This window comes from Staurois parvus, unplaced genomic scaffold, assembly GCF_062004578.1.
Source record: "Staurois parvus isolate SC_StPar_1 unplaced genomic scaffold, SC_StPar_1.0 ptg000468l, whole genome shotgun sequence".
Classification (NCBI taxonomy): Eukaryota; Metazoa; Chordata; class Amphibia; order Anura; family Ranidae; genus Staurois; species Staurois parvus.
Window position 1 is genome coordinate 2,030,720 of NW_028318264.1, and position 24,503 is coordinate 2,055,222.

Here is a 24,503-nt window from a genome sequence, read left to right on the forward strand (position 1 = left end):
TCATTTTTTACATGGATCTACATCGCTGGATGACATGAATGATCTTGCATTTACATTGAAGGACATGTTTTTTTTCCAGTGTGTTTTCTTTACCTCTTCATTTTTTTATGAATGAGTAACAAGGGACGCATACTCATTCACCTGTGGGGCTAAATTACTGAGCCCTCCTATTCTAAAGGGGCTTCAAGATTCTGATAAGTCCCCCCACATCCCTTTTGGGGGACATGATTTGTGGATGAGGCCCTTGTGCCCTTAACATTGGGGAGATTATTATTATTATTATACAGTATTTATAAAGCGCCAATAGTTCGCTCAGCGCTGTACATTACAAAGGGGGACAGAACATGTGACAGAACAATACCAATACAATGCAAAACATGAGGGGATTGAGGGCCCTGCTCTTTCGAGCTTACAATCTAGGAGATGATACCTTGCAGATGATGCCTTGCCCACATTTATTTTTTGTTTATGTTTTTGCTTAAAAGGCCACTACTATAAAAAAAATGGCATGGGGCTCCCATAAATATTCATAAAAGACCCTTATTCATGCATACAACCTGAGTGGCCAGGCAAAAGGGGAGGTGCATACAGCCCCTGTTCTGAACCATACCAGGCCACATATCATCAACATTGGGAGGGTTCCTTACAAGAGGGGGCTTATTTGTTTAGAAACAGAGGGTGAGCAGGGATCTGTCAATTAGCGGTTAAATGACAGATCCCTGGCTGCTATTTGCAAACAAACATAGTACATTGTACTACTCCACAATTTGTGTGCTTCACTTCATTATGTCTGGATTGACTGACTTTTTACTGGGTTCCTACAAACCAAACTTTGCTGGTTCATTCATCACTGATCCTCAGTAACTAATAACCGTTTTTTCCTGAATGCCTCCCACATACCAGTACTTGTATTACCACTGCAGCTGAACAGCTTGGCAGGAGCCAATTCTTGAATAACAATACAAGCCAGTTAAAGAACTGGAGATACACTAAATATTTCAAATATCCCATGTATTCTTAACATAGTAATGAGTGGAATAGTTTGCATTAGAATAGGAGCCTCACATAAACAGGTATAGACAGATACGCATACATACCTAGAGTTGGACTTACCTGAACTCAAACTGCCTTTCATGTGGGGTTTCTTTAAGTTTCTCTTTAACCTTATGGAAAGAAGCCTGATACTGCTCATTCAAGTAGACGCATTCTTGAATTCTTTTCAAAAGCTCCTCTCTAGGAAAGAAATGTGATTACCTGTATATTAATTCCTTAATGTATTTTACCAAAGCATAATCATCACTGATAATTGTCAAAAAAATAATTTAAAAAAATCACATTTTAAAAGTATTTTTACTATAGATAAAAATGGTCATTTTAACATAAATTTCTGTCCCCTGGCTTCTAGAATGTATGTGGGAAACCACTGCCGAAAGTCTAATACAATACAACACTAATACAATATTACAGATTGCAATACTTAAAAACTATATAAATGCAAGATATCAAATGTATAATACTCTAAAAATAAACTTTATTAAAATACAAAGTAATTTTAAAAATATAGGTGTATGCTGTCTTTCAATGCAACCACCAAAACACAAATCAGCAAGTAAAATAAAGCTGAACTCCAGGCACTTATACATACACAAATTAATTCAGCTATTTATTAATTGATAAGTCATTCATTGTGTTTGATTTGTCAGTCTCTTGCAATGCCCTGCACTGAGACCTGGAGAGGGAGGTGCAGCACCAATAGCCAAATCAGGTGAACTGCATGCAAATGTGCTAACAAGGAATACATTGATAGGAGGAGAAAGCAGAGTGGTGACCTCAAAAGTCTGCTGCTGCTCCTTTACTATTCAGTCAGCAGTCTGGGAGTGGAGAAGAGGACACCAGTGTATTCCTTGACTGTAACAAAGTGGTGTCTTCTTGCTGGCTGTGATCTCTGGCAGGGTTGTGCAAATCTCGGGACTGGATTTATGGAAAAAACATTCACTTTGGTAGGTAAAACAACTCTCCTATATGTATTTCCTCTATGTATTTAGAAGTTTGCTTGGAATTACAAGTATCAGTAAATATATACAGTACATAAAATAATACAATAGAAAAAAATAAACAGATTATAGTATAATCATGCTACAAAATCATTAGGAGATAATATAAAATTCATATTGAATAGCATTCTAGTAGAAAACATCAACCGCTAATAGCTAAAATATTTGTTCATGAACTGCTTTACTTGTCAGATCATTTGTAATTCTGGTCTTGTGGTCCAAGCACCACTTCCAGACAACAGTTAACAGATACAGTTTATGGCAAATATGACAGGTGATGTAATTGTACAATCTCCTTTAAATTTACCAACAATGTGAAGTGAGGGACTACCTATCTAGAAATAAATTTAATGGGTTCTTTACACAAGTCCTCACACTTCATAGTTGTTAATTTGAAAATTAGGAAATACTTGTTTTGTTCTTCAGATCTATCAGCTACCAAACGCCTAACAGATAGGGTAGAAATCCGAGTTATTGATGGGCATAGCCTCTGAAACAGTTGCTGCAGTAATTACTTCCTCACATTCATGCTTCTACATGTCATTTTGTAAGGTTCATTATTGACAGTCGTTTACAAGAGACAATGCCATCAACTTAATTGATCAACTTTGAATCACTAATATCTACAATAGTCCTGCTATATGCAATGCCAAATGAAACATCTGTAGTGACATCTGTTCTATAACATGAATAAATTGATGAATGTGTTTACGCCATCAAGAATGGTGTGAAAAACCATTTTTGTTAAAGTAGCAAAAGTACAATTACCCTTTGTAATATGATTATACTGTTTTATTATAGTTCATTTATGGGCATTTACTGTACATATGTTTACGAGATTCTTACAGGTTTCTTCATTGTCCTTTGCAATGATGGCATGGTACTAATTATATTACATAGTCTATTATAATTTATATTTTTGTATAATTTTCTATGTATGTAGCACTACCCCCTTAGGAGGCACTAGAGAATTTGAGTCCCCCTATAGTCCTGCACAGCCAGGCTTCACACGTCTTCACAAAAGCTTGCATCCAGAGGCAGAAATCAGTCCTTGAGCATTGGTTTTGTTGTTTTATTTAGGGGGTTTGAACTGGGATGGAGCTAGGGGTTTACAAGATGCCCAAGGGTACTGGTGAACTGAGAACAACTTCCTGGAATTATTTACAGCAACAGTCTCTGTTGGAGAGCTAGCCAGTGTCTCCTTAATGTACCACCCCAGACCCTAGAAGAACTTCTCCTCTTTACCCAGAAATCTGGAGGTGTCCCTGAACAGGGGATCCGGTTCCTGTCATTTTAAGAGATGAACAGTCACTGGTAGGTGGCTAATCTGGTTTGCTACCAGAGTGCTCCCTTCCCTATCCGCCCAGGGGGGTGCAGGTGTACTCACTCGGATCCTCTCCTGTACCGCTGGTGGGTTGGTGGTTGCTACAAGGCCTATCAGCTCGGCCGCTCCTTCCCTGCAATCAAGGTGGTCCTCTCTCAGGGGGCCAGTGAGCTCTGAGCGTTCTTCCTTTCCAGGCCTGTAAGTAGGCCACATCCCACTGGGCCTCCTCACAGCCTCACACCTTACTCACTACCCTTCACCCAAACTCTCCTGCTGCTGAGTAGGCTCTTTTGCCTTTAAGGGTTGTCCTGGCCCATTTCCAACCTCCTGTTGGGGATAGGACAGGTTCCCTCAAGAGTAATGGCCAACTACTCAGATCGACCCACTGCCTCTAGGACCTTCCTCCAAAGCCCTAGAGCAGGGGGAAATTCAAGAGGGGCTGGCCTGCAGAGCCTCTCAGCCTTGACCATAATTTTACCCCACTCTATTACACCTGGGCTGCTGCTCAGCCCCTATCTAACCACTGGGGTTTAGCTCTCCCTAGCTACCTAGGAGGGGGATACATGTACATTTTACAGATTTGTTTGTACTAACATGTGTATCTATTTAATATATGACAATACAATATCTACTGATTGCGTAATCTCAATAATGATTTGCTTACGACAAGATATCTCTTAAGTATCTCAGAGTTTTTTTATAACATTTGCTTATGCTCATCCTAATGTTTAAACATCTTAAGCTGTAATGTACATTGCTGCAACCAATTGGGAAGCTTCCTTCGAGTTGTCTTTATTTATTTATTACAGGTACTTACATAGTGGCATCAACTTGCCCAGTGATTTACATGTATTGTACATTCAGTCCCTGCCCTCAAGGGGCTTACAATCTTAGGTCCCTAACTCACATTCATACATATACATACTAGGGCCAATTTAGCCATGAGCCAATTAATCTATCAATATGTCTCTGGAGTGTGGGAGGAAACCGGAGTACCCAGGGGGAACCAACTCAGGCACAGAAAGAACATGCAAACTCTATGCAGGTAGTGCCATGGTTGGGATTTGAACCACCAGCCCTAGTGCTGCTAGGCTGAAGTGCTAACTACTTAATCATTGTGTTTTTAATTGAATGTCCTTGTATCTCAGCTGTCCCCTACTGTAGGCAGTCTGATTGACATTATATGGGATTATTCTAAATGTTGGTGTGTTTTTCTGCAGTATCAAAACACATTGGCAGGTTTTCAGTTATTGCTGTTCAGTTCCTGTTTACTCTCTATGCCAGGGGTCTCCAAACTTTCTAAAGAAAGGGACAGTTTACTGGCTTTCAGACTTAAGGGGAACTAGCCATTGGGAGTAGAAATTGTCCTGCGTCATTGGGAGTAAACAATGCATCTTTGGCATTAGGGAAGGAATAGCATGCTATTATTGCTGTAAGTTGGAGAAATAGTGCCCCACCGTTGGTGTCAGTGGGAAGAATAGTGCCCCGTTGTTGGTGTCAGTGGGAGGGACAGGGCCCCATGGTTTGTTTCAGTGAGAGGAATAGTGATTGTTTTTGATGTCAGTAGCAGGAATTATGCCCCATGGTTGGTGTCAGTGGGAAGAATAGTGTCTTGTATCAGTGGGAGATATAGTGCCCTAAGGGAGAGATAAGGGCAAGCAGAGGGCCGCATCCGGCCCCGGGCCATAGTTTGGAGACCACTGCTCTATGTAGCGCATACTCCATGTATGCCTTTGGAAAATCCACTAGGGACTAAAAGCACTGGGATGAGTTACTACAGGTATAGGCTGTTCACATTGCAATGTAATTTCCCACAGAGTTTAGTGAATTAGGTGAAATTACAATCTGCAAAGAATACCCAATTAATGCAAGGAAAAAAAAATATTTGCTTGTATATAATTGAATGATGGAAGTACAGCTTCATCTTAGTCATTAAACTCTGGGGAAAATTCCATTGTGAAGTGTATAGTCTATTTGTCTTTAGTGAATTAACCCAATTGCCTCTGGCCATAATGGATACTTCATAGGGATAATTGTTGGATGCACTGAAGAAAGGGAAACTGAAAAATCAGTTCACCATCTTATTGTGGGTTTCAAGAAGACATGAAGTCAGGGTACACTGCAAGAAAAAGAGGGTGGTGATCTTATCCTTTCCCACCCTGTGCAAAGTACAGTAGGGATTATTCCAAATAAAATATTGCATATTGTATAATCTGTATATACTGTATTCTGTAGAACTGTAAGAGAAATAATAATTGTAGGTAACTTTTTTATGATATACCTCTCAAGATCCCAGATTTTTACAACTCCTTGGTTGAGGTAACTCTTGCATGTGCTGACAATTTGATTGGTGACTTTTAGGAAAAGGGAGGTCATGTGCTCCGAAGTATTGTAATACTGTGATGTACTATAGATCATACGAATGTTATTCATCAGGCTTGGTATATGTTCTACCATTGTAGCCTAGAAAGTAAAAAGAAAAAAATTAAAAGATAACCTGCATAATTTTACCATGCATGAAAGTGCCACTCTTTTTGAGGTAGGAACATATTTTCCAGGTTCAGGGAATATATGAAAGAGAAGCTGTGACCAAAAGTGACTGGACATATAACAGTTCGCTAATTAGACAAAATATCACATTCTCATTTGACATGCCAAAATAAACTACAATGTAATACTAAAATCACAATAGGCATGGTAACACAGCAATGGTGAAACATCACAACTCTATGCAGCTTTCTACCATAATTCCAGAATTATAAATCATATAATTTATTTATAAAGCAAGATAATTTTGTACATTGTTTCAAAACACTGTGATTTTTCAAATTTACATTAAAAGGGATTCTTCCCTTAGCTGGAAAATTCTATTTGGGGTGTTCTAAAGGTTTAATGTCCCAAGCCTTCATTTTCCCCTTACTATTCTCCAGCAGCCTATGTCACTCAATACCCATCTGCTGTTTTCATATAAAAACATAGTACATACAGTTCTTGTAACATAAACAATATAATTCACATGCACATACCATATGAATTTTCTCCTTAACCAAGAAAGGGCCTACAAGGTTCAGATGACTCTAGTGCTCAAGTCAAAGAATCCATCACAGATTCAAGACCAAGAGAGTCCAATAGGCGGAAACTCCAACATGGAACCCCATTAAAAGGAAGTCGGGTGTTTTCTCTCAGCTTCCTAAACTATATTAGAGCTAAAGTTGAGTCACTGCTTTTACTTACTGGTGAGGCTTTCCCAAGAGGTCAAGTCAAAGAATCCATCACAGATTCAAGACCAAGAGAGTCCAATAGGCGGAAACTCCAACATGGAACCCCATTAAAAGGAAGTCGGATGTTCTCTCTCAGCTTCCTAAACTATATTAGAGCTAAAGTTGAGTCACTGCTTTTACTTACTGGTGAGGCTTTCCCAAGAGGTCAAGTCAAAGAATCCATCACAGATTCAAGACCAAGAGAATCCAATAGGCGGAAACTCCAACATGGAACCCCATTAAAAGGAAGTCGGATGTTCTCTCTCAGCTTCCTAAACTATATTAGAGCTAAAGTTGAGTCACTTCTTTTACTTACTGGTGAGGCTTTCCCAAGAGGACCAAAGAACCTGTCCAGAGTGTACAAATATTTGACATTGTCTTTTGCTTCATTGGCTGCATTTGTAACATTACAGTCCTGTTAATAGCATAAAAAAGAAAATATAAATAGATATAAATATACCATCTGTACTGCTAGTTTTGAGCAAAAAAGTGCTGTTGCACTTACTGTTGTTTTCTGCTTAACTTATACCATAAAATATGACAAATTATATAAATACAAAGTGGTAATAAAACTGTCTGATACTACAACACAGTGGTAAAGTTGTCTTTCTGGTGTAATAAATTTGGATGCAGTTATGCAGTTTAGCCTGAAGACATGAATTCATTTCCTAGGGAGGTATTTCAACTATGACACTGGCTATTGCAATTTTATTGACTGGCAGTGATTCAAGTGTAATAAAAGTTTAGGAAAGCATTTATTAAATATAGTGGTATAGAAGTGAGGATCAGTCACATTACTCTCTATGATTTTATAGCACCAAACAATAAAACTTTCAAAACATTTATTTTTTACATATACATTACAGTCAATATGCACGTACATTCATATACAAGGTCAGATGTTACAGACCCACTAGGGTAGGTGTGGACAAGTTGAAAGAGACAGGATGCCCACTGAGTACCCCAAACACAGCGAGACAGAATCTGGCAGTGTGGTTCTAGGTTTATGGCCCCAGAGACAATGAACTGTAAGTAAACAGTACAATATTCTGGCAACCAAAAATAACAGAAGGCTGAAACCTTTTATTATGCAGGGAATGTGTTCCTAACAGTCAGCAGCATGTGTAGAAGGGTTCTGTGCCTTCCCTGTAACCTAGGACATGACTGGAATTGGCTGTGCAGAAATCTGTCCCTTCTGGCCCCAACCCTCTATCAGCTTCCAAATACGTAGCCAAATAAAGCCTATTTTTAGGAAACCCACTTTATGGGAAGACAAAATCTCATTAAAATGTGAATATAAGCATGGTGGTATTGTAGGTCAACTAAGAAACATATATCGAATAATACTGTGCCTTTTTATTAGTTATAGTCAACAATGTCTTCCAAGTGTAGCATGTCTGCATAAAACATGAAACCATGAAAGTCAGTACATACCAGTTCCTTCCATTGCTTTAATATCCTGGATTTTGCTGCTTGAAGGATGCTTAGAACTTTTTTCACTTTTGGGCTTTTAATTTCATCTAAAAGACTGGAAATTAAAATACATTCCATTACAGCTAAAAATAAAGGTAGGTTTACCGTTGATATATAACAAACAGCATCGTTGGGCTATGCTCTATAGCTGCAACTAAATACCACTGGATGCAATCTTTCTGTGACTATGTGAGGTGACATCTTCATGGGTACTATGAATTACAATTACCGTCTTCTATTGTTAGGGTACGTTCACACTAGATGCGGTGGAACTGCGTTGGGTGGCTATTCCAGTGCAGCCCTACCACACAGACAAGGAAATATGCCTTGTCTCCTATGTGCCAGTGTGACATTTCAATAACGTTCGTTAAAAAAAAGGAATCAGTGCAATCTGCCAAGTTCACTGCATCTTCACTGTGCCGATGTCAGTTGCATTGCACTGCACTTTAGTCGCTGTGCTGCAATGCAGCAGCTGGTGTGAAACAGCCCTTACACATTTTGACAAATATTTCCTGATTTTGCCATCCAGTTAAGGCCCCTTCCACATGGGGCAGACTCCGCTTTGATCAGCAGGGAATCTGTCTGCTGATCCACTGCTGATCAGAGTGGGAGAATGACAGCCCACTCTGCTCTATGGACTGGAGGGTATAAACAGACTCTGCTGTCCATTTACACCTGACAGCCCTCCATTCCAATCCTTCTAGACAGAGGGGGGGTGGATCCCCTAACGTTTTTTTCCAGATCAGATTGGAGGTAGGTGGGTGTCCGTTTACACCCACTCCATAGGGGTGAATGGTGGGTCCGGTCAGGTCTGTCTAAAAAACAGACAGGTGGACCCGATCAAACCCTTCTTGTGAAAGGGGCTTTATTTTGGAGAGCATTAACCACCAGTACAGGTTACAAATCCGTAGGTCGTTTTTTAATGCAACAATGTTTTGCAAGTTCTATATTATGGAAGGCATGAGGGGGATTTACTAAAACTGGTGACCTCAGCATCTGGCGAAGCTGTGCATAGTAACCAATCAGCAATTAAGCTTTGGCAATAAAACCTAAACCAGTTAACAAGTTAAAAGAAAATATAAATGAGAGCATAAATGGCTCCATTAAAATTTGTATTTGTGCTATCTACATCCTTGTTCCATAAATGGAGAATTAACACTTTTTGCTTCTATGAAGGAGCAAGGATGTGCATAAAGCTAAGCACAGGGGCGGACTGACCATTTGGGAACTCGGGCACTGCCCGAGGGCCCAGGGTCAGTAGGGGGCCCCATGAGATGCCCCTGGTACCTTTCATAGGCTTTTTTGGGTGTGGTTTGAGTGTGGCCGAGGACACAGGGGCCCCATGATCTCCTATTGCCCGGGGGCCCCATGAGTTGTCAGTCCGCCCCTGGCTAAGGAGATGGTAGAGATATAGCAAAATTCTAAAGAAACATGCTGTACATGGCCATCTTTAGATGATCTCACACTGAAGATAATCTATTAGGGTAGAAACAGGAACTCCTCCATCTCACATGTTAGGAAGTACACTGAAATTTCTCACTAAGAATTTAGGCAAATAGTTGGCCATATTTAACCCTACTAGAAACTCTTTATAAGACAGCAGAAAAACATATTTGCATGAAATTTATTTTTAGGAAAAGCAGTTTTAATACCTATTAAAAGAAGACATGCGTGACTTCCAGTGTTCCAATTCAGCAGAGGGGCCGATGTCATCTGCTTCTTTCCTCATTTGCTCGCTTTCTGCAAGAACTTGTTCAATCTGCTTCATCCACACATTCAGCATCCCCTCCAACTTCTCAATCACTTCACTGTTGCCTCCTGGAAAAATATTGTTTGATAGCCAAGTTTTCATTTTTGAGACTAGATAAAATAACGAATGATAATCATTCATGTGGATTGGTGTAGAAGCTGTATACACTAAGGATTAACATTGCCTTTCATTTCCACTAGGAACTACAGTCATTGAAATAACTAACAAAAGGTGCCATCAGCATATCATATTTCTGCTATGGAACCTAAAGGTTTCTGTCAGATAAAAATAAAAAAAAATATGTATTCACTGATGTATTCTTTGATGAGCAACTAACTCTAAAATAATCAGATATTGCTACTTTCATACAACCAAACAGCCGACTGTGTTAGGTCATCAAAACAGTGCTGGAGAAGACTGTGGAAGAGCCGCAATCAAAGCGGCTCTGGGGAAATCAAAGTAATTCAAAGTAAATGTATACTACTTTTCATATTTTTACTCTATGATCATCTACCAGGGAAACATTTGCTCATACCTTGCTACTGCAAAAGAACTGTCAGATTTCTGCTGCTACAGAAAAATGAAAAAAAACAAAAAAACAAATGCAGCAAAACAAACAGACTGAAATATTGTTTTTCAGTTTTATACCAATAAATACCAATGTCACAAACCTGCTGCTATGAAGTCTGAAGGATTTTGCAAGCTATCAAGGAAATTGCCATTGTCTACTTTCTTTAGCTCAATTTTCCCATCCAGGTTGTTTTTTGCAGAAGACAATGTGGCAACAAACTTGTCCAGCGAGTCCAAGAACTCCTGTATCTGTGAATTTTGTAGACCATCTTTGACAGCTCCCCAGTTCTGAATTAGTAAAAAATGAAGTAAAAAATAGGATGAGAAACATAAAGGTAAACCCTGAGTCAATGGAAAAAAGCAGCTCATTTGAATTTATAGATCAGTATTTATTCTTGTTACTGCAAGCAATGTAAGTACCAGAATTAAATTTGGTCTTGGCCTCTTTCAGTCTACTGCACAGCATAATAGAGTGCCATACAGTTCATGTGCTGATAAAGAGCATGCTGTGACCTTAGTTCACACCGAAGCATTTTCCGCAGCGTTTTTTTCATTTTGCAGAAATGCACTGCAGTCCATTTAACATGATTTCCTATGGGACACGTTCACATCTCTGCGTTTTCACCTGATGCATTTTTTGGAAAGGGTCAGGGACTTTTTTGAATGCAAAAAGTTGAGTTTTTGGTTCTATAGAGTTCAATGGAAACTTTGCAGAAAAGCATGTAGTGCATTTTTTATGTGTTTTTTATGCATTTTTCATTTAAAATCTGCCTAGCAACAATAAAAAAATGCAAAATGCATCAAAAACGCATCACAAATGCAGGTGCAAAACCACAAAACGCACCGCAAAATGCAATGCAGAAACGGGTCAAATGCAAACTGCATAGGTGTGAACCTAGCCTTAGGAAGAGTAAGCAAAGTGACAGAAAGATGAGCTCTGCACTTCTGCGTTGAAGCACTGATGACCCCAGTAGGAATCCCAATCAGGACACAATCTGCATGGAGTTTGAATATGCTCCCTGTGCTTTTGTGGGTTTTCTCCAGGTACTCCGGTTGCCAAAAATATGCTAGCAGGTGTGTGTGTGAGAGTGTGTGTGTGTAGGATAGGAACCTTAGATTGTAAGCTTCACAAGCTGGGGACAGGCCCATGATGGCCTGGGCTCAAAGGATGTTCGTTCAATGATTTTGGCTGACATTCAACCCAGGACTGAGGACATCTTCTTGTAGAAAATAAGTACTGCAGGGATCAGTTCCCGACTGAAGGCAAGTATAGCGCCAAAAGCTTTTTGTAATGTTATCTTTTATAGGGCTGTTCTTCTTTTTTTTTTGGCGGATTTAAACCCCTATTGCAAACAGTTGTTCTACAATAATCTTGACAAAGCAGAAGTTAATTAGTTGGTCACCATTTTTGAAATGCATGCAAATGCATCACTTTTTGAAAACATGTCTTCCTTCATAAATATGCCTCAAGAATGTATTTGTCTCAAAAGTGAGCTGTTAAATTAGTAGCATTTTGCTATATCTAAGTAGATCCATTAACAAACAACAAAACAACCTTTTTTTCATCCCTAATTTAATCATTGTTGTTATAGTGAACTTTTTTCTCTTAATTTTTCTTTTCTCTGTGTCTTTTTTTAGGATGGATAAGAAGCATGAACAGTGATTAGTGTAAATAAGCAATTACAATACTCTAAAGTGAAAATGTTTTCAATGTTATTCAGTTCCCCCTTCTCATTCCAACATATATAGTATATATACTGCTATGATATAGTTATGACAGAAAGACCTAACTTTGCAGGTGATGGAATACAAACATACCTCTTGACATTTAAGAGCTGGCACCAAAACCTGAGCAAGTAAAATCTCAAGTCCTTGGAGAATGTTCCCATTTGTACATTCAAACATGCTGAAATTGACCTCCTGTAAGAGATAAAGTTATGGGATTAAAAGGTATATATAGTAATTCAACTGTATAGCCTGAATTCTGACTTTTTGTCTGTAAGTCCCTATTATCTTATTACTAATGTTACGGTGAAACATTTGCAGAAGGTAAAGGATGGTGTAACACCACAGATGCCTAGTAGATTGAGTGGAACTACAGTTATGGAAAATATTGTTTTTAGTTAATAGTTATTAGCAGGGGCGGACTAACAACTCATGGGGCCCCCGGGCAATAGGGGATCATGGGGTCCCTGTGTCCTTGCCCAAACTCAAAAAAGCCTATGAAAAAGGTACCAGGGGCATCTCATGGGGCCCCCTACTGACCCCAGGCCCTCGGGCAGTGCCCGAGTTTCCAAATGGTCAGTCCGCCCCTGGTTATTAGATAATAGTAGATATCAACTAGCAAAAGGATACTCCATAAACACAAATCCTGATAAATATTAAAGTGTTGTGGCTCACCTGAACAACGTTGGCTGTTGTAATTGCTTTATCTGTTGTACGCAAAAAGAAAAGGCAGGTCCCTGTCAGTCCCTGAAAAAAAAAAAGATACTTCAATTAAAAATGCATGTAGACATTAATCACCTCCCGCAGTATGGTGTGCTCAGTGGTCAAATCACTGTAGTGGTGATGAGTTCAAGCCCCTCACTACGCCTTAATGTTTCACATGCCCTGGAAGAAAGACTGATTTAGGTTGACTTTTTTTCTATTATTGACCATCAGCAAGAAAAAAAGGTATCTATTCTCAAGATTTATTTTCTTTCAATTTAAATAAATTATACAGACACAGCATATTCTGCAGCATTTTACACACACAAGGGTCAAGTAAAGTAAAAGGCGAGGAAAACTGAACAACTTACAAATACTGAAAAAAATTCACTCAGCACTGTAATTGTCAGGTGTATAGTATCCAATATATAAAAGTACTGTGGGCAAGACTTTTTTTTTTATTTTGGCTAGAGTAAGGGAGGGTTAAAACCTCTGTCAATGTTTTTGTCATCTGTGTCTCATTGTGGAGATTTACCTTCACTTCCTGTCTCATAGCCAAAACAAGACTTGAGAGAGAATCCCTGCAAATTAAAGGAATCCACTGACGCCCCCCCAGATATCACCAGAGCCAGTGTCCCCACTGGAATAATTCCTCTTTATTACTGTTCTGGGGACAACCCAAAATGTGAAATTTTTTTTTTCTTTAATTGTAAAATTTTTAACAGTAAGCAGGACAAGCAGGTGTTTTAATCCCTCTCCACTCTGTCCAAAGCTAAAAAAAAAGTTTTGTGTTTAGCTATACTTTAAGCATACACAGAAAAAATTAAATCAGATTATTTTCAGAAAAACAGTATGCTTGGGTAGGCAAGCGTTCCTTATGAGCCTTGCTGTGATAGTGTTTTGATTATATTTCAAGCATTTTGCGATGTACTAATAGCACTTTCTGTGTTACATTGACAGACTGTGCACTCCAAAGATCTGTGGATATAGAGTTTTGTCTTTCTTGTTAACTAGTCAACCCTTGGTGGGTTTGCCATCAATAGGTTGGACTATCGATGTCTTACAAAACAACTGAGGGGTTGTTTCCCTGTGAGCAGGCTGTTGACCTGCTGGAATGCCCCAGAGCTTACTTGGGCCTATAGAGTGTTAAACTCTCTTGCAGGCTGTGGCCTTCAGGCCATGATCTGGAAAGCTGGACAGAGTAACCTTTTGTAGTAGCTGTGTACTTCTGGAGTGGATGCTGATACCCATTGCTAAGCTAAGACCCACTACTAAGCAAAGACAGAGAAGCTGAGATCCAATCCTAAGCTAAGTCAGAGAAGATGAAGGTACCAGGGGTGGACTGACCATTTGGAAACTCGGGCACCGCCCGAGGGCCCGGGGTCAGTAGGGAGCCCCATGAGATGCCCCTGGTACCTTTTTCATAGGCTTTTTTGAGTTTGGGCAAGGACACAGGGGCCCCATGATCCCCTATTGCCAGGGGGCCCCATGAGTTGTCAGTCCGCCCCTGGTAGGTACCCTGTAATGGATATGAGTGTTACAAAGTCTTCAGTCTTCTACACTCTAAGAAAACAAATTCCATGACAGTCCAAAGTCTCAATGAGGCCAATGTGGAGGGAGAGACCCGGGACAGCAGAGGCTCTCGTGCACATCGCTGGATTGAGAGAGGGCTCAGGTATGTATTGGATGACTGGGGGGGGGGAGGGCTGTTGCACACAGAAGGTTTTTTATCTTCATGCATAGAATGCATGAAGGTAAAAAAACCTTGAGCCTTTACAACCACTTTAAATAAATTTGCAAGACTTCTAGCCAACAAATCCAGTGTAGCTTCCACTTCAGATTATGCATGGCAATACATAAAGGCACAGACACACACACACACACACACACACACACACTTTGGACTTTATATAGGAAGAAGCAAAATCGAGCAACAAAATCAGACTTGGCCTACTCTATAAAGAAGGAAGTTTACCTCACTGGAATCCATTGTGATAAATAATTTCTTGTGGACATGAGGATAGGAGGAATTTAGGTTTGCTGGGTCTGCCCACACAGGAATATTTGCCTTGCTTGGCTAGAAGAGGCAATAAGAAAACATATTTAAATGGCAAGGTAAAATGACTACTGGGCAATACTGTTTATAATATGCATTAACAAACAAAAAATGGACACATACCTGAGCAACTTCTTGGTAAAAGAAGATAAGCTTTTTTGATCCATTGGCAGCAAAGAAATCAGCTATTAAACTGAACTGAAAATGAAAACATTAAAGTTTATTCAGTGTGTTCACCTAAGTCATGAAACAGAGACACTGCAATTCTAAAATAATGAAACTCTTCTGAGGACCAAAAAAAAAAAGAAAAACTGTTTGTTGACATTTAGCTGTAAAATATGTGTAATTGGTCAGTTTATCCCGTGATTTTTTTGATTGAACTTTACAGATGTAGATCATATCACTGGGTTGTGAACTGCCATCTACTGTAAATGATGACTTTGAATCAAAATACAAGGTCTGCTTAACTGTTAGATCTCAGGGTTTCATGTATAAAAACTACATCACATATTCAAAGAAAAAGCAAACATTTCTTAAACTCTGTCTTCTTCCCATTGTGCCTCTAGGCAAGGGCAATGACCCTCTCTCAGTGAGATTCGAAAGAAGCAGAGGATCCCAAATCTTACAATCCAACATTATGTTCCAGCACCATGAGTGGAAGCTGGGGTGTAAAAGAAATACATTTTTGCAATTTCCTTACAAATAACACTGCATTTTTACATAGGATGGAGGTTCAAAAGCTATCTTTTAAATTCTAGCAGCCATAAGTATTGATCTGTATACTGCATTTCACTTGTGTATTCACTGGACAGACAGACCAAACTACTAAAAAAAGATGGCTCTGCATAATGTGAGCCAAGCCTTGTCCATCCATCATCATAGATCTTTACATTTAGCCAAGCATGGTACAACGCAATCCGCTGCACTGCGCCCAATAGAACTTAATGAAGTTAAATGCATTTGTGACATTTCACAAGTTAAAGAACAAGAAAAAAAAAATAAACCGTGTGATGTGTGGCTGCTGGTGTGAATGAACCTTAAGGGTCCTCCCATGCCATATTTACCACAACACATTGAAAATGCATATGTTTTGATGTGCATTTATCAAGCATTTTCATGCACCTTATGTTGCACTTTTATGCACGTTGGCATGCATTTACATATCATCTGTTGTGAAGTGACAGGAGCCAGAAGAGTCCAAATACAAAAAACATTTTTTTTTTCATCTTTACTTTCAGTTGCGTTGTGTTTATTTGAATTCATGAGTGGTGCAATGCGTTAAAATGCAGGCAGGGCGCATTATAATGCTCATTTATGCAACATTGTGGTGTAAACAAGGCACATAGAAAGCCATTGTTTTCTATGTGTCTTGCAGTGTCCTGTGTAGATCTGTTTTGGACCACTGCACATGGTTTTCACAAGCCCTTAGAGGGGCACATTCACATAAGAAACTGCAAGGTTACTGTTTGTTTTTGCATGTGCAGTGACATGCATTTGGCACCCTTTTGATGAACATTTCCATGCATTTGCGGTGCATTTTTCCTAAGTTTGCATTTTCTTTGAGATCACTTCCATCTTCTTTGGGCTTTTTTTGTACATATTCATGCATTTACATGCATTAGTGTGTGGTTCCATGCACTTGCAGTGCAAAAAAATGCAGCTTGCTGTACTTTTTTCACTGCAGTAGTGTGAATTATACCCAGGGGCGGACTGACAACTCATGGGGCCCCCGCGCAATAGGGGATCATGGGGCCCCTGTGTCCTTGCACAAACTCAAAAAAGCCTATGAAAAAGGTACCGGGGGCATCTCATGGAGCCCCCTACTGACCCCGGGCCCTCGGGCAGCGCCCGAGTTTCCAAATAGTCAGTCCGCCCCTGATTATACCCATAGCATAAACTGAATCTTGGACTGTCTATGCAGCTGGAGTGCAGTCAAATATGCATCCCACTGCACCTGGTGAGAATGGGCCCTAAAAGTGTGAATGACAAATAAGAAAATGTTTTTCCGGTAAACTGTGATCATTGTTACAAAAATTCACTTAGCTTCTGTTTATGATAACAGTACTATGTTTTCACCACTAGATGGCAGAGCAGGATTGGTATTTCACCTTGTCATCAGAAATCAGAAAGTCCTCCACTTCATTTTCCCCAATTCCCAGTCCATCAGCCAATTTAGAGACCAAATACTTGTGCCTCGCATCCAGCTGAGCTCTCCGTTCGTCCTTTGTAACTTTAGCAAGTTTTGCCATTTCTTTCCTGGCTTCATTAGAGAGCACATTATTCTTTTTCCCTGTGGGCTGTAAAATGAAAATCATTTAATCCCATTTGATAGAAGAAAACATTTACAGGCAGCAATCTTAGTCTAATTTTACCAATTGTAAATTTTTATGGTATTGTTGAAACACATATACAAATACCAGGCTTTGCAGGATATACAGAAATCTATGGCTACTTTTTTATTATTATTATTACACAGTATTTATATAGCGCCAACAGTTTGCTCAGCGCTGTACATTATAATGGGAGACAGTACACGAGACAGTACAGTAATAATACAATAATACACGAGGGATTTGAGGGCCCTGCTCCTTGGAGCTTATAATCTAGGAGGGAGGGGAGAGTGGTACAGGAGGAAATAGCTGTGGGGGATGGAGTGGTGGGAAGAGCGGAGGAGATCGGCAATTAGGTGAGGGTGGGGAAGGCTTCTCTGAAGACTTACTGGGATTATTGAAGTAGGAGACGACACGGTATTAGCTGATCCCGGCACTATGCTAGGCCTCTTTACAGCACCCCTTCGTCTCTGACCTTTTCCCTCTTCTAGAAGGAACAAAAAAAAAAAAAGTTATACAGCCTGTATATTAATATTAAAAAGTAAAAAGTACAGTGATGAGATTGGTTTTTCATTTTAAAACGGAGTTCCACCCAAAAGGGGACGTTCCACTTTAAAGACTCCCCTGCTCCCCGTTAAGGATTGGCACCTTTGGGGAGCGGGTACCCAAAATTGACAGGTACCCACTCCCACTTCCGCTGTGATCGTCTAGGCGATCAGAGGCAGAAGTTGTCCTCCTACCCTCCCTCCCCGTAGTCTTGTGGGACACGTGACAGGTCCCAGAAGACTACAGGACCATTCAGGCAGTGCAGCGCTACTTGTGCATGTGCAGTGGGTACCCAGCTGTGAAGCCACAAGCTGTCACAGCCGGGTCCCCACACTTAAGATGCCGGCCTCCTGGAATACAGGATGGTCGGTGAAACGGGCTGCGGAGGGGGCACCGCGGATCGTGGGACAGGTGAGTGGCTGTTTTTTAAAAGTCAGCAGCTATAGTTTTTGTAGCTGCTGACTTTTATTTTTTTACAGTGTGAGTGGAACTCTGCTTTAAAGAGTAGCTCCACTTTTATTGAGAAAAAAAACATTGCCCTCTGAGATAGATAGAAACTAGAGATCTGCAACAACCTTTGTTGCAGATTTCTATCTTTGTTATTCAAAAGAAATAGCTGTTTGTCTGTGTCCATGGGCAACGTGAATGTGAGTGAGTGTCTAATTATCAGTCAGCTGCTGCACTTGCAGAGTTCTAATGAGGAAAGTTACAAGATCTGCATCCCTTTAGATGTGATTTCCCTTTGGGAGCATCTCACCAAAAATTTAATTTTTTTTTTTGTTGTAGGGGATGCCCAAAATCTGACTTGTACCTTAGGACAGACATCTGGAAATCAGTGAACCGATCACACAAGCAGGAAATGACATATCAGGGGGCATTCTCTACACCGTCTGTGTACAGGATGCCTCCATGTTGCCATATTGCATAATGACAGCGTTGCAGATTGAAAAAGAAAGGTCATTTTTAAAACATTACAATTAAACAAATACAATATGACTTGTGTCACAGTTTTTATTTGCTATTTTGTTCCAACAAAAGGGGATTTACCCTTTAAGGCTTCATTCACGGTGCTGTAGAAAAACACATTTGCAGATCTGAGTGCAGCTGCATTGTTTTCAATGGAAACATTCACACAGGTGTGTAAATATGCACTGTGTTCAGATCTGTAATGCAAAATCCAAAAATCTGCACCTTAAGACATATGTACACATGTATGCCTAATGCAAGCATTGGAAAAAAAAGGACAATTTCATGCAAGTATTTGCTGATCATTACACCGGACCTTTTGTGCTAGAAAACACCATGCGTAATAAGATCAGTAATTGTTACATCCATGGAAATGTAGCCTAAGGCTTTGTGCACACAGAGCTTAAAAACACAGTTTATACAGCATTCAGCTTCTTCTTTTTTTTCTGCTGCCTATAAAAGCACCTCTATGTTAGCCTACAGTACATACTGCAGGTATTTCCAGTAGTATTCAAAGAGGAGCTTTTACAGGGGGAAAAAAATGTTCCAAAGGCATATTCTGAGAGGAGCTTTTGAGCAGCAAAAATGCACAAACATGCGTAAACTCATGTAAACATGCATAAATACACATATACGAGCATAAATATTTTTCAGCGGTCAAAATAAATGAATATTCTCGCATGTAGAATGCATTTACGCTCAAACGCCACATGTACATACTGTAAATGTGCATACATACTGTAATATTAGAGATGGGAGTTTTTTTTTCTGCCAAAAATGCTGCTTATTTTTTTAACCTGTGTGCATGAGGCCTAATACTAAAAAAAAATATATATGTGTGTTTCCTTATTAACCATTAGCCACCCGGCCTATAGCTGTTTGGCAGCGGCAAAAATGCTTCAGCTTTCCGGGTGCACGCCATTTGGCGTGCTCCCGCACATGCGCAGTTCGCGCGGTTGCAGTTGCGGCGCGATCTGTCACCAGCCGTGTACCTCGGACACGGCCGATGACAGATCTGAGTACCGGCCCCTGTTGCCGGTACCATGTGACCTGCTGTGACCAATCACAGCAGGTCACATGACAGTTGTATACAATGGATGGCTTCATTCATGCCATCCATTGTATACTAGTGCCTAGCTGTGAATGGTCACAGCAGGTCACATGCACATGTCATGTGATTAGCTGTGGCCAAATCACAGCTAAGCACAAAAAAAAAAAAAAACCTGAATGAATCGATTTAATCCAGGTAAATGCTTGCTTATAGCAAAGTAATTCTTTCCTACAAGCAAATTGTGTAAAAAAAAAAAAATACTGATCACTTCCCCAGAGTAGTACAATGTTACTATGGTAACATTGTACTACTTTGGTCATAGTAAAATATGAAAACAAAATCTTAAAAAAAATTTAATAAAAAAATTAAAAATAATAAAAAAATAAAAAAAAATAAAAAATATATATTTTTTTTTTTTTTCATACTGTCACCAGTCAGTGTCCCTGTTCACCGCCATGCCAGTTATGTGATGACGCTGTACTGCACTGGTAACAGTATGTAAAAAAAAAAAAATTGTGAAAATAATTTCATTTTCCGAAAAATTATGACAAAAAAAACACAACTTCAAAAAACTCGCCATTCCTCTTATAAAGTACGTCGGACTGTCTACTCTGCAAAAAGGGGTCATTTGGGGATATCTGTACTATTCTGACATTCTTGGACCTCAAGAAATTAGATTGGCCATCAGTACTTCAGGATTGATCAATATTCAGATCTATACCATAGTTTGTGAACTCTATAACTTTCCTACAAACTAAATAATACATCCTAATTTGGGTTATTTTCACTAAAGACATGTAGCAGAATACATCTCGGCCTAAATTATGAAGAACAATTATTTATTTGTAAACTTTTATAACAGAAACAAAGAAAAACGTGGGGTTTTTTTCAAAAATTTTGGTCTTTTTTTGTTAATTTAGCAAAAAATAAAAACCCCAGCGGTGATTAAATACCACCAAAAGAAAGCTCTAGTTGTGTGAAGAAAATGATAAAATTTTAGTTTGGGTACAATGTTGTATGACCGCGCAATTGTCATTCAAAGTGTGAGAGCGCTGAAACGTGAAAACTGGCCTGGGCAGGAAGGGGGAAAATTTCCCGGTATTGAAATGGTTAAAAGCAATTCTCCTTCAGGGCTCACTTATACCAAATGCAGATGAACATAAACACAGTACGAATGAATACGCAAGAAAAATAAATGTATTTCAGTTCACACCATTGTGGTGTTTTAAAGGATAAGTTCACCTTTTAGACAAAAATAATAAATGCACAGCAGTAGATCGTTGATGCCATGCAGGTCTCCTGCAGACCTGTCAGTATATCTGCTTGCCATACAGGGATGTACAGCCAGGGGCGGACTGACAACTCATGGGGCCCCCGGGTAATAGGGGATCATGCGGCCCCTGTGTCCTTGCCCAAACTCAAAAAAGCCTATGAAAAAGGTACCAGGGGCATCTCATGGGGCCCCATACTGACCCCGGGCCCTCGGGCATCGCCAGAGTTTCCAAGTGGTCAGTCCGCCCCTGTGTACAGCCAAGCAGATATTCTGACAGGAAGCTTCGATGAACTACCACAGCGCTGTGGAGCATTGAAAACTACCAGCCCAAAGCTGCTAAGGCAGTCAGGACTTGAAGTTCATTCATTTACAGAAGTCCGTGAATGAATGATGCGGCTGTGTGGGTGGAGCCTCGCACAGCCGCACTGTTTTCACATTTGACAGATAGTACAGGAAGACTTCTCCCCATATTATCTGGCAGAGGGAGGAGGAGCGGTGGCTGCAACTATGGGAATATGTTACATGTTCCATCTTAAAAACATATCCTTTAAGAGCCAGTTCACACTACATGCACACAACACACAGAAAATAGGTTATATGGTTGTCAATGTCATAGTTCACATCAGTGCTTGCAGTTGCAGTGCGTTCCAGGTGCAGGAAAAAAAGTAGAACATGCTGCATTTTTTCTGCACAAAACTGTACTGGAACACAGTAAAAACGCATAAAAAATGCACCTGAATGCACTGGAACGCACCAAAAGCCATCAAAAATGCACATATCTCTATTTAAATTGAAGAAAAAGAGAGGGGAAAAAAATGAACTGGAATGCATAAAAAACACACTGGAATGCGTCAAAAACGATCATGCAGAAATGCATCCGGAACCCACCTGGACTGCGTATCTTTAGTGTGAACTGGCCCTAAATGTGTTTTTTTTAAAAGGTACAGCATACCTGGAGAGGTTTTGAACCATTTAGTCTCCCACCTGACAGCAAAAGGGTAAAAGGTTTTTACATCTACAATGTAATGTCTCATTATATCCTCTTATGTTGTTTCAAAATAAAAATGAACAAAAATAAAGAAAACTAATTTCAATGCATGCTGCATTTTTCTGCATGTAAATATATCAGAATTCACCACAAACAAATGTAAATGCAACTCAGTAAAAAGCAAAACAAAACCTGAATATTACAAATACATGTAAACGTGCACGCGGAACTGCACAATGAAATCAGGAATTGCAGTATAAACGAGTCCTAAAGCAGAACTAAAGGCAAAACTTTTTTTTTTTCATTTTTGATAAAGTAAGGGAGGGTTATAACCAGTCGCGTTTTTGTCCTATTGAGGGAGGAGATTTCCCTTCACTTCCTCTCCCATAGTCACAACAGAAATTGAGAGGAAATCCCTGACAGCCACCAGAACTTGTGTCCCCACTGAAAGATTTTCCCTCTATTCCTGTTCTGGTGACAACCCAATATTTGGAGCTTTCTTTCACTTTTGGTGATAATGGTCACCAGGACCAGGACAAATGGGGGGATCCCCATAAAAGAGACAGCATCAAAACCTGACAGATGTTGTAATGCCTCTCCAGTATCTAAAACTAAGAAAAACGTTTGCCCTCAGTTATTCTTTATTTCTGTGGGACAATATAGACATAGATCAGAAAACTAACATACCAGGATAGGGCAACCATGTCAACTCACCTGAAAATCTAGAAATCTTTTTTTTCTTACTAGTCTCACCCTGCAGGATGTGCAAATCTACCTATGAGCCACTATTTGCATAAAGTGGAGCATGCGCACAGATCTAATGTCCTGAACACACACTACCTGCATTCAAAACATTACGTCTGTGCGCACACGCCGCTTTATGTAAGTAGCAGCACATAGCTACTGTATGTACATCATCAATCCAAAATACAGCATCGCTGTGTGCGCATCAATCCAAAATACAGCATCGCTGTGTGCGCATCAATCCAAAATACAGCATCACTGTGTGCGCATCAATCCAAAATACAGCATCGCTGTGTGCGCATCAATCCAAAATACAGCATCGCTGTGTACGCATCAATCCAAAATACAGCATCGCTGTGTGCGCATCAATCCAAAATACAGCATCCCTGTGTACGCATCAATCCAAAATACAGCATCCCTGTGTACGCATCAATCCAAAATACAGCATCGCTGTGTGCGCATCAATCCAAAATACAGCATCGCTGTGTACGCATCAATCCAAAATACAGCATCGCTGTGTGCGCATCAATCCAAAATACAGCATCGCTGTGTGCGCATCAATCCAAAATACAGCATCACTGTGTACGCATCAATCCAAAATACAGCATCACTGTGTGCGCATCAATCCAAAATACAGCATCACTGTGTGCGCATCAATCCAAAATACAGCATCACTGTGTGCGCATCAATCCAAAATACAGCATCACTGTGTACGCATCAATCCAAAATACAGCATCACTGTGTACGCATCAATCCAAAATACAGCATCACTGTGTGCGCATCAATCCAAAATACAGCATCACTGTGTGCGCATCAATCCAAAATACAGCATCACTGTGTGCGCATCAATCCAAAATACAGCATCACTGTGTACGCATCAATCCAAAATACAGCATCACTGTGTGCGCATCAATCCAAAATACAGCATCCCTGTGTACGCATCAATCCAAAATACAGCATCCCTGTGTACGCATCAATCCAAAATACAGCATCACTGTGTACGCATCAATCCAAAATACAGCATCCCTGTGTACGCATCAATCCAAAATACAGCATCACTGTGTGCGCATCAATCCAAAATACAGCATCGCTGTGTGCGCATCAATCCAAAATACAGCATCACTGTGTACACATCAATCCAAAATACAGCATCCCTGTGTACGCATCAATCCAAAATACAGCATCACTGTGTGCGCATCAATCCAAAATACAGCATCGCTGTGTGCGCATCAATCCAAAATACAGCATCCCTGTGTACGCATCAATCCAAAATACAGCATCCCTGTGTACGCATCAATCCAAAATACAGCATCGCTGTGTGCGCATCAATCCAAAATACAGCATCACTGTGTGCGCATCAATCCAAAATACAGCATCACTGTGTGCGCATCAATCCAAAATGACGTAGCTAGAATGGGGATCTGTGTTTCACAGCAATTATCTATTCTTAACCACTTCCTGTCCAGGCCAATTTTCAGCTTTTAGTGCTATCACACTTTGAATGACAATTGCGCGGTCATGCAACACTGTACCCATATGAATTTTTTACCATTTTTTTAGACAGATAAAGCTTTATTTTGCTGGTATTTATTCACTGCTGGGATTTTTTTTTTGCTATGTAAATGAAAAAGTCCAAACATTTTGAAAAAAGTGTTTTTCTTATAAAATTTTGCAAATAAATAATATTTCAT

At 39.9% G+C, this 24,503-nt stretch overlaps 1 protein-coding gene across 1 annotated transcript in view; it reads right to left on the minus strand.

The window, feature by feature from the left end:
• Nucleotides 1-24,503, minus strand: part of LOC149452715 (dynein axonemal heavy chain 5-like) — a 401,888-nt gene that overhangs the window by 370,208 nt on the left and 7,177 nt on the right. Inside the window, exons 2-13 of the mRNA XM_089689046.1 lie at nucleotides 17,634-17,731; nucleotides 17,023-17,211; nucleotides 15,038-15,112; nucleotides 14,834-14,935; nucleotides 12,832-12,903; nucleotides 12,250-12,351; nucleotides 10,533-10,719; nucleotides 9,764-9,929; nucleotides 8,073-8,166; nucleotides 6,955-7,053; nucleotides 5,660-5,841; nucleotides 1,114-1,233 (exon numbers count right to left, since the gene is read on the minus strand). Of these exons, the coding sequence (XP_089545172.1) occupies nucleotides 1,114-1,233; nucleotides 5,660-5,841; nucleotides 6,955-7,053; nucleotides 8,073-8,166; nucleotides 9,764-9,929; nucleotides 10,533-10,719; nucleotides 12,250-12,351; nucleotides 12,832-12,903; nucleotides 14,834-14,935; nucleotides 15,038-15,112; nucleotides 17,023-17,211; nucleotides 17,634-17,731 (1,486 nt within the window). The remainder of the gene's footprint in view (nucleotides 1-1,113; nucleotides 1,234-5,659; nucleotides 5,842-6,954; nucleotides 7,054-8,072; nucleotides 8,167-9,763; nucleotides 9,930-10,532; nucleotides 10,720-12,249; nucleotides 12,352-12,831; nucleotides 12,904-14,833; nucleotides 14,936-15,037; nucleotides 15,113-17,022; nucleotides 17,212-17,633; nucleotides 17,732-24,503) is intronic.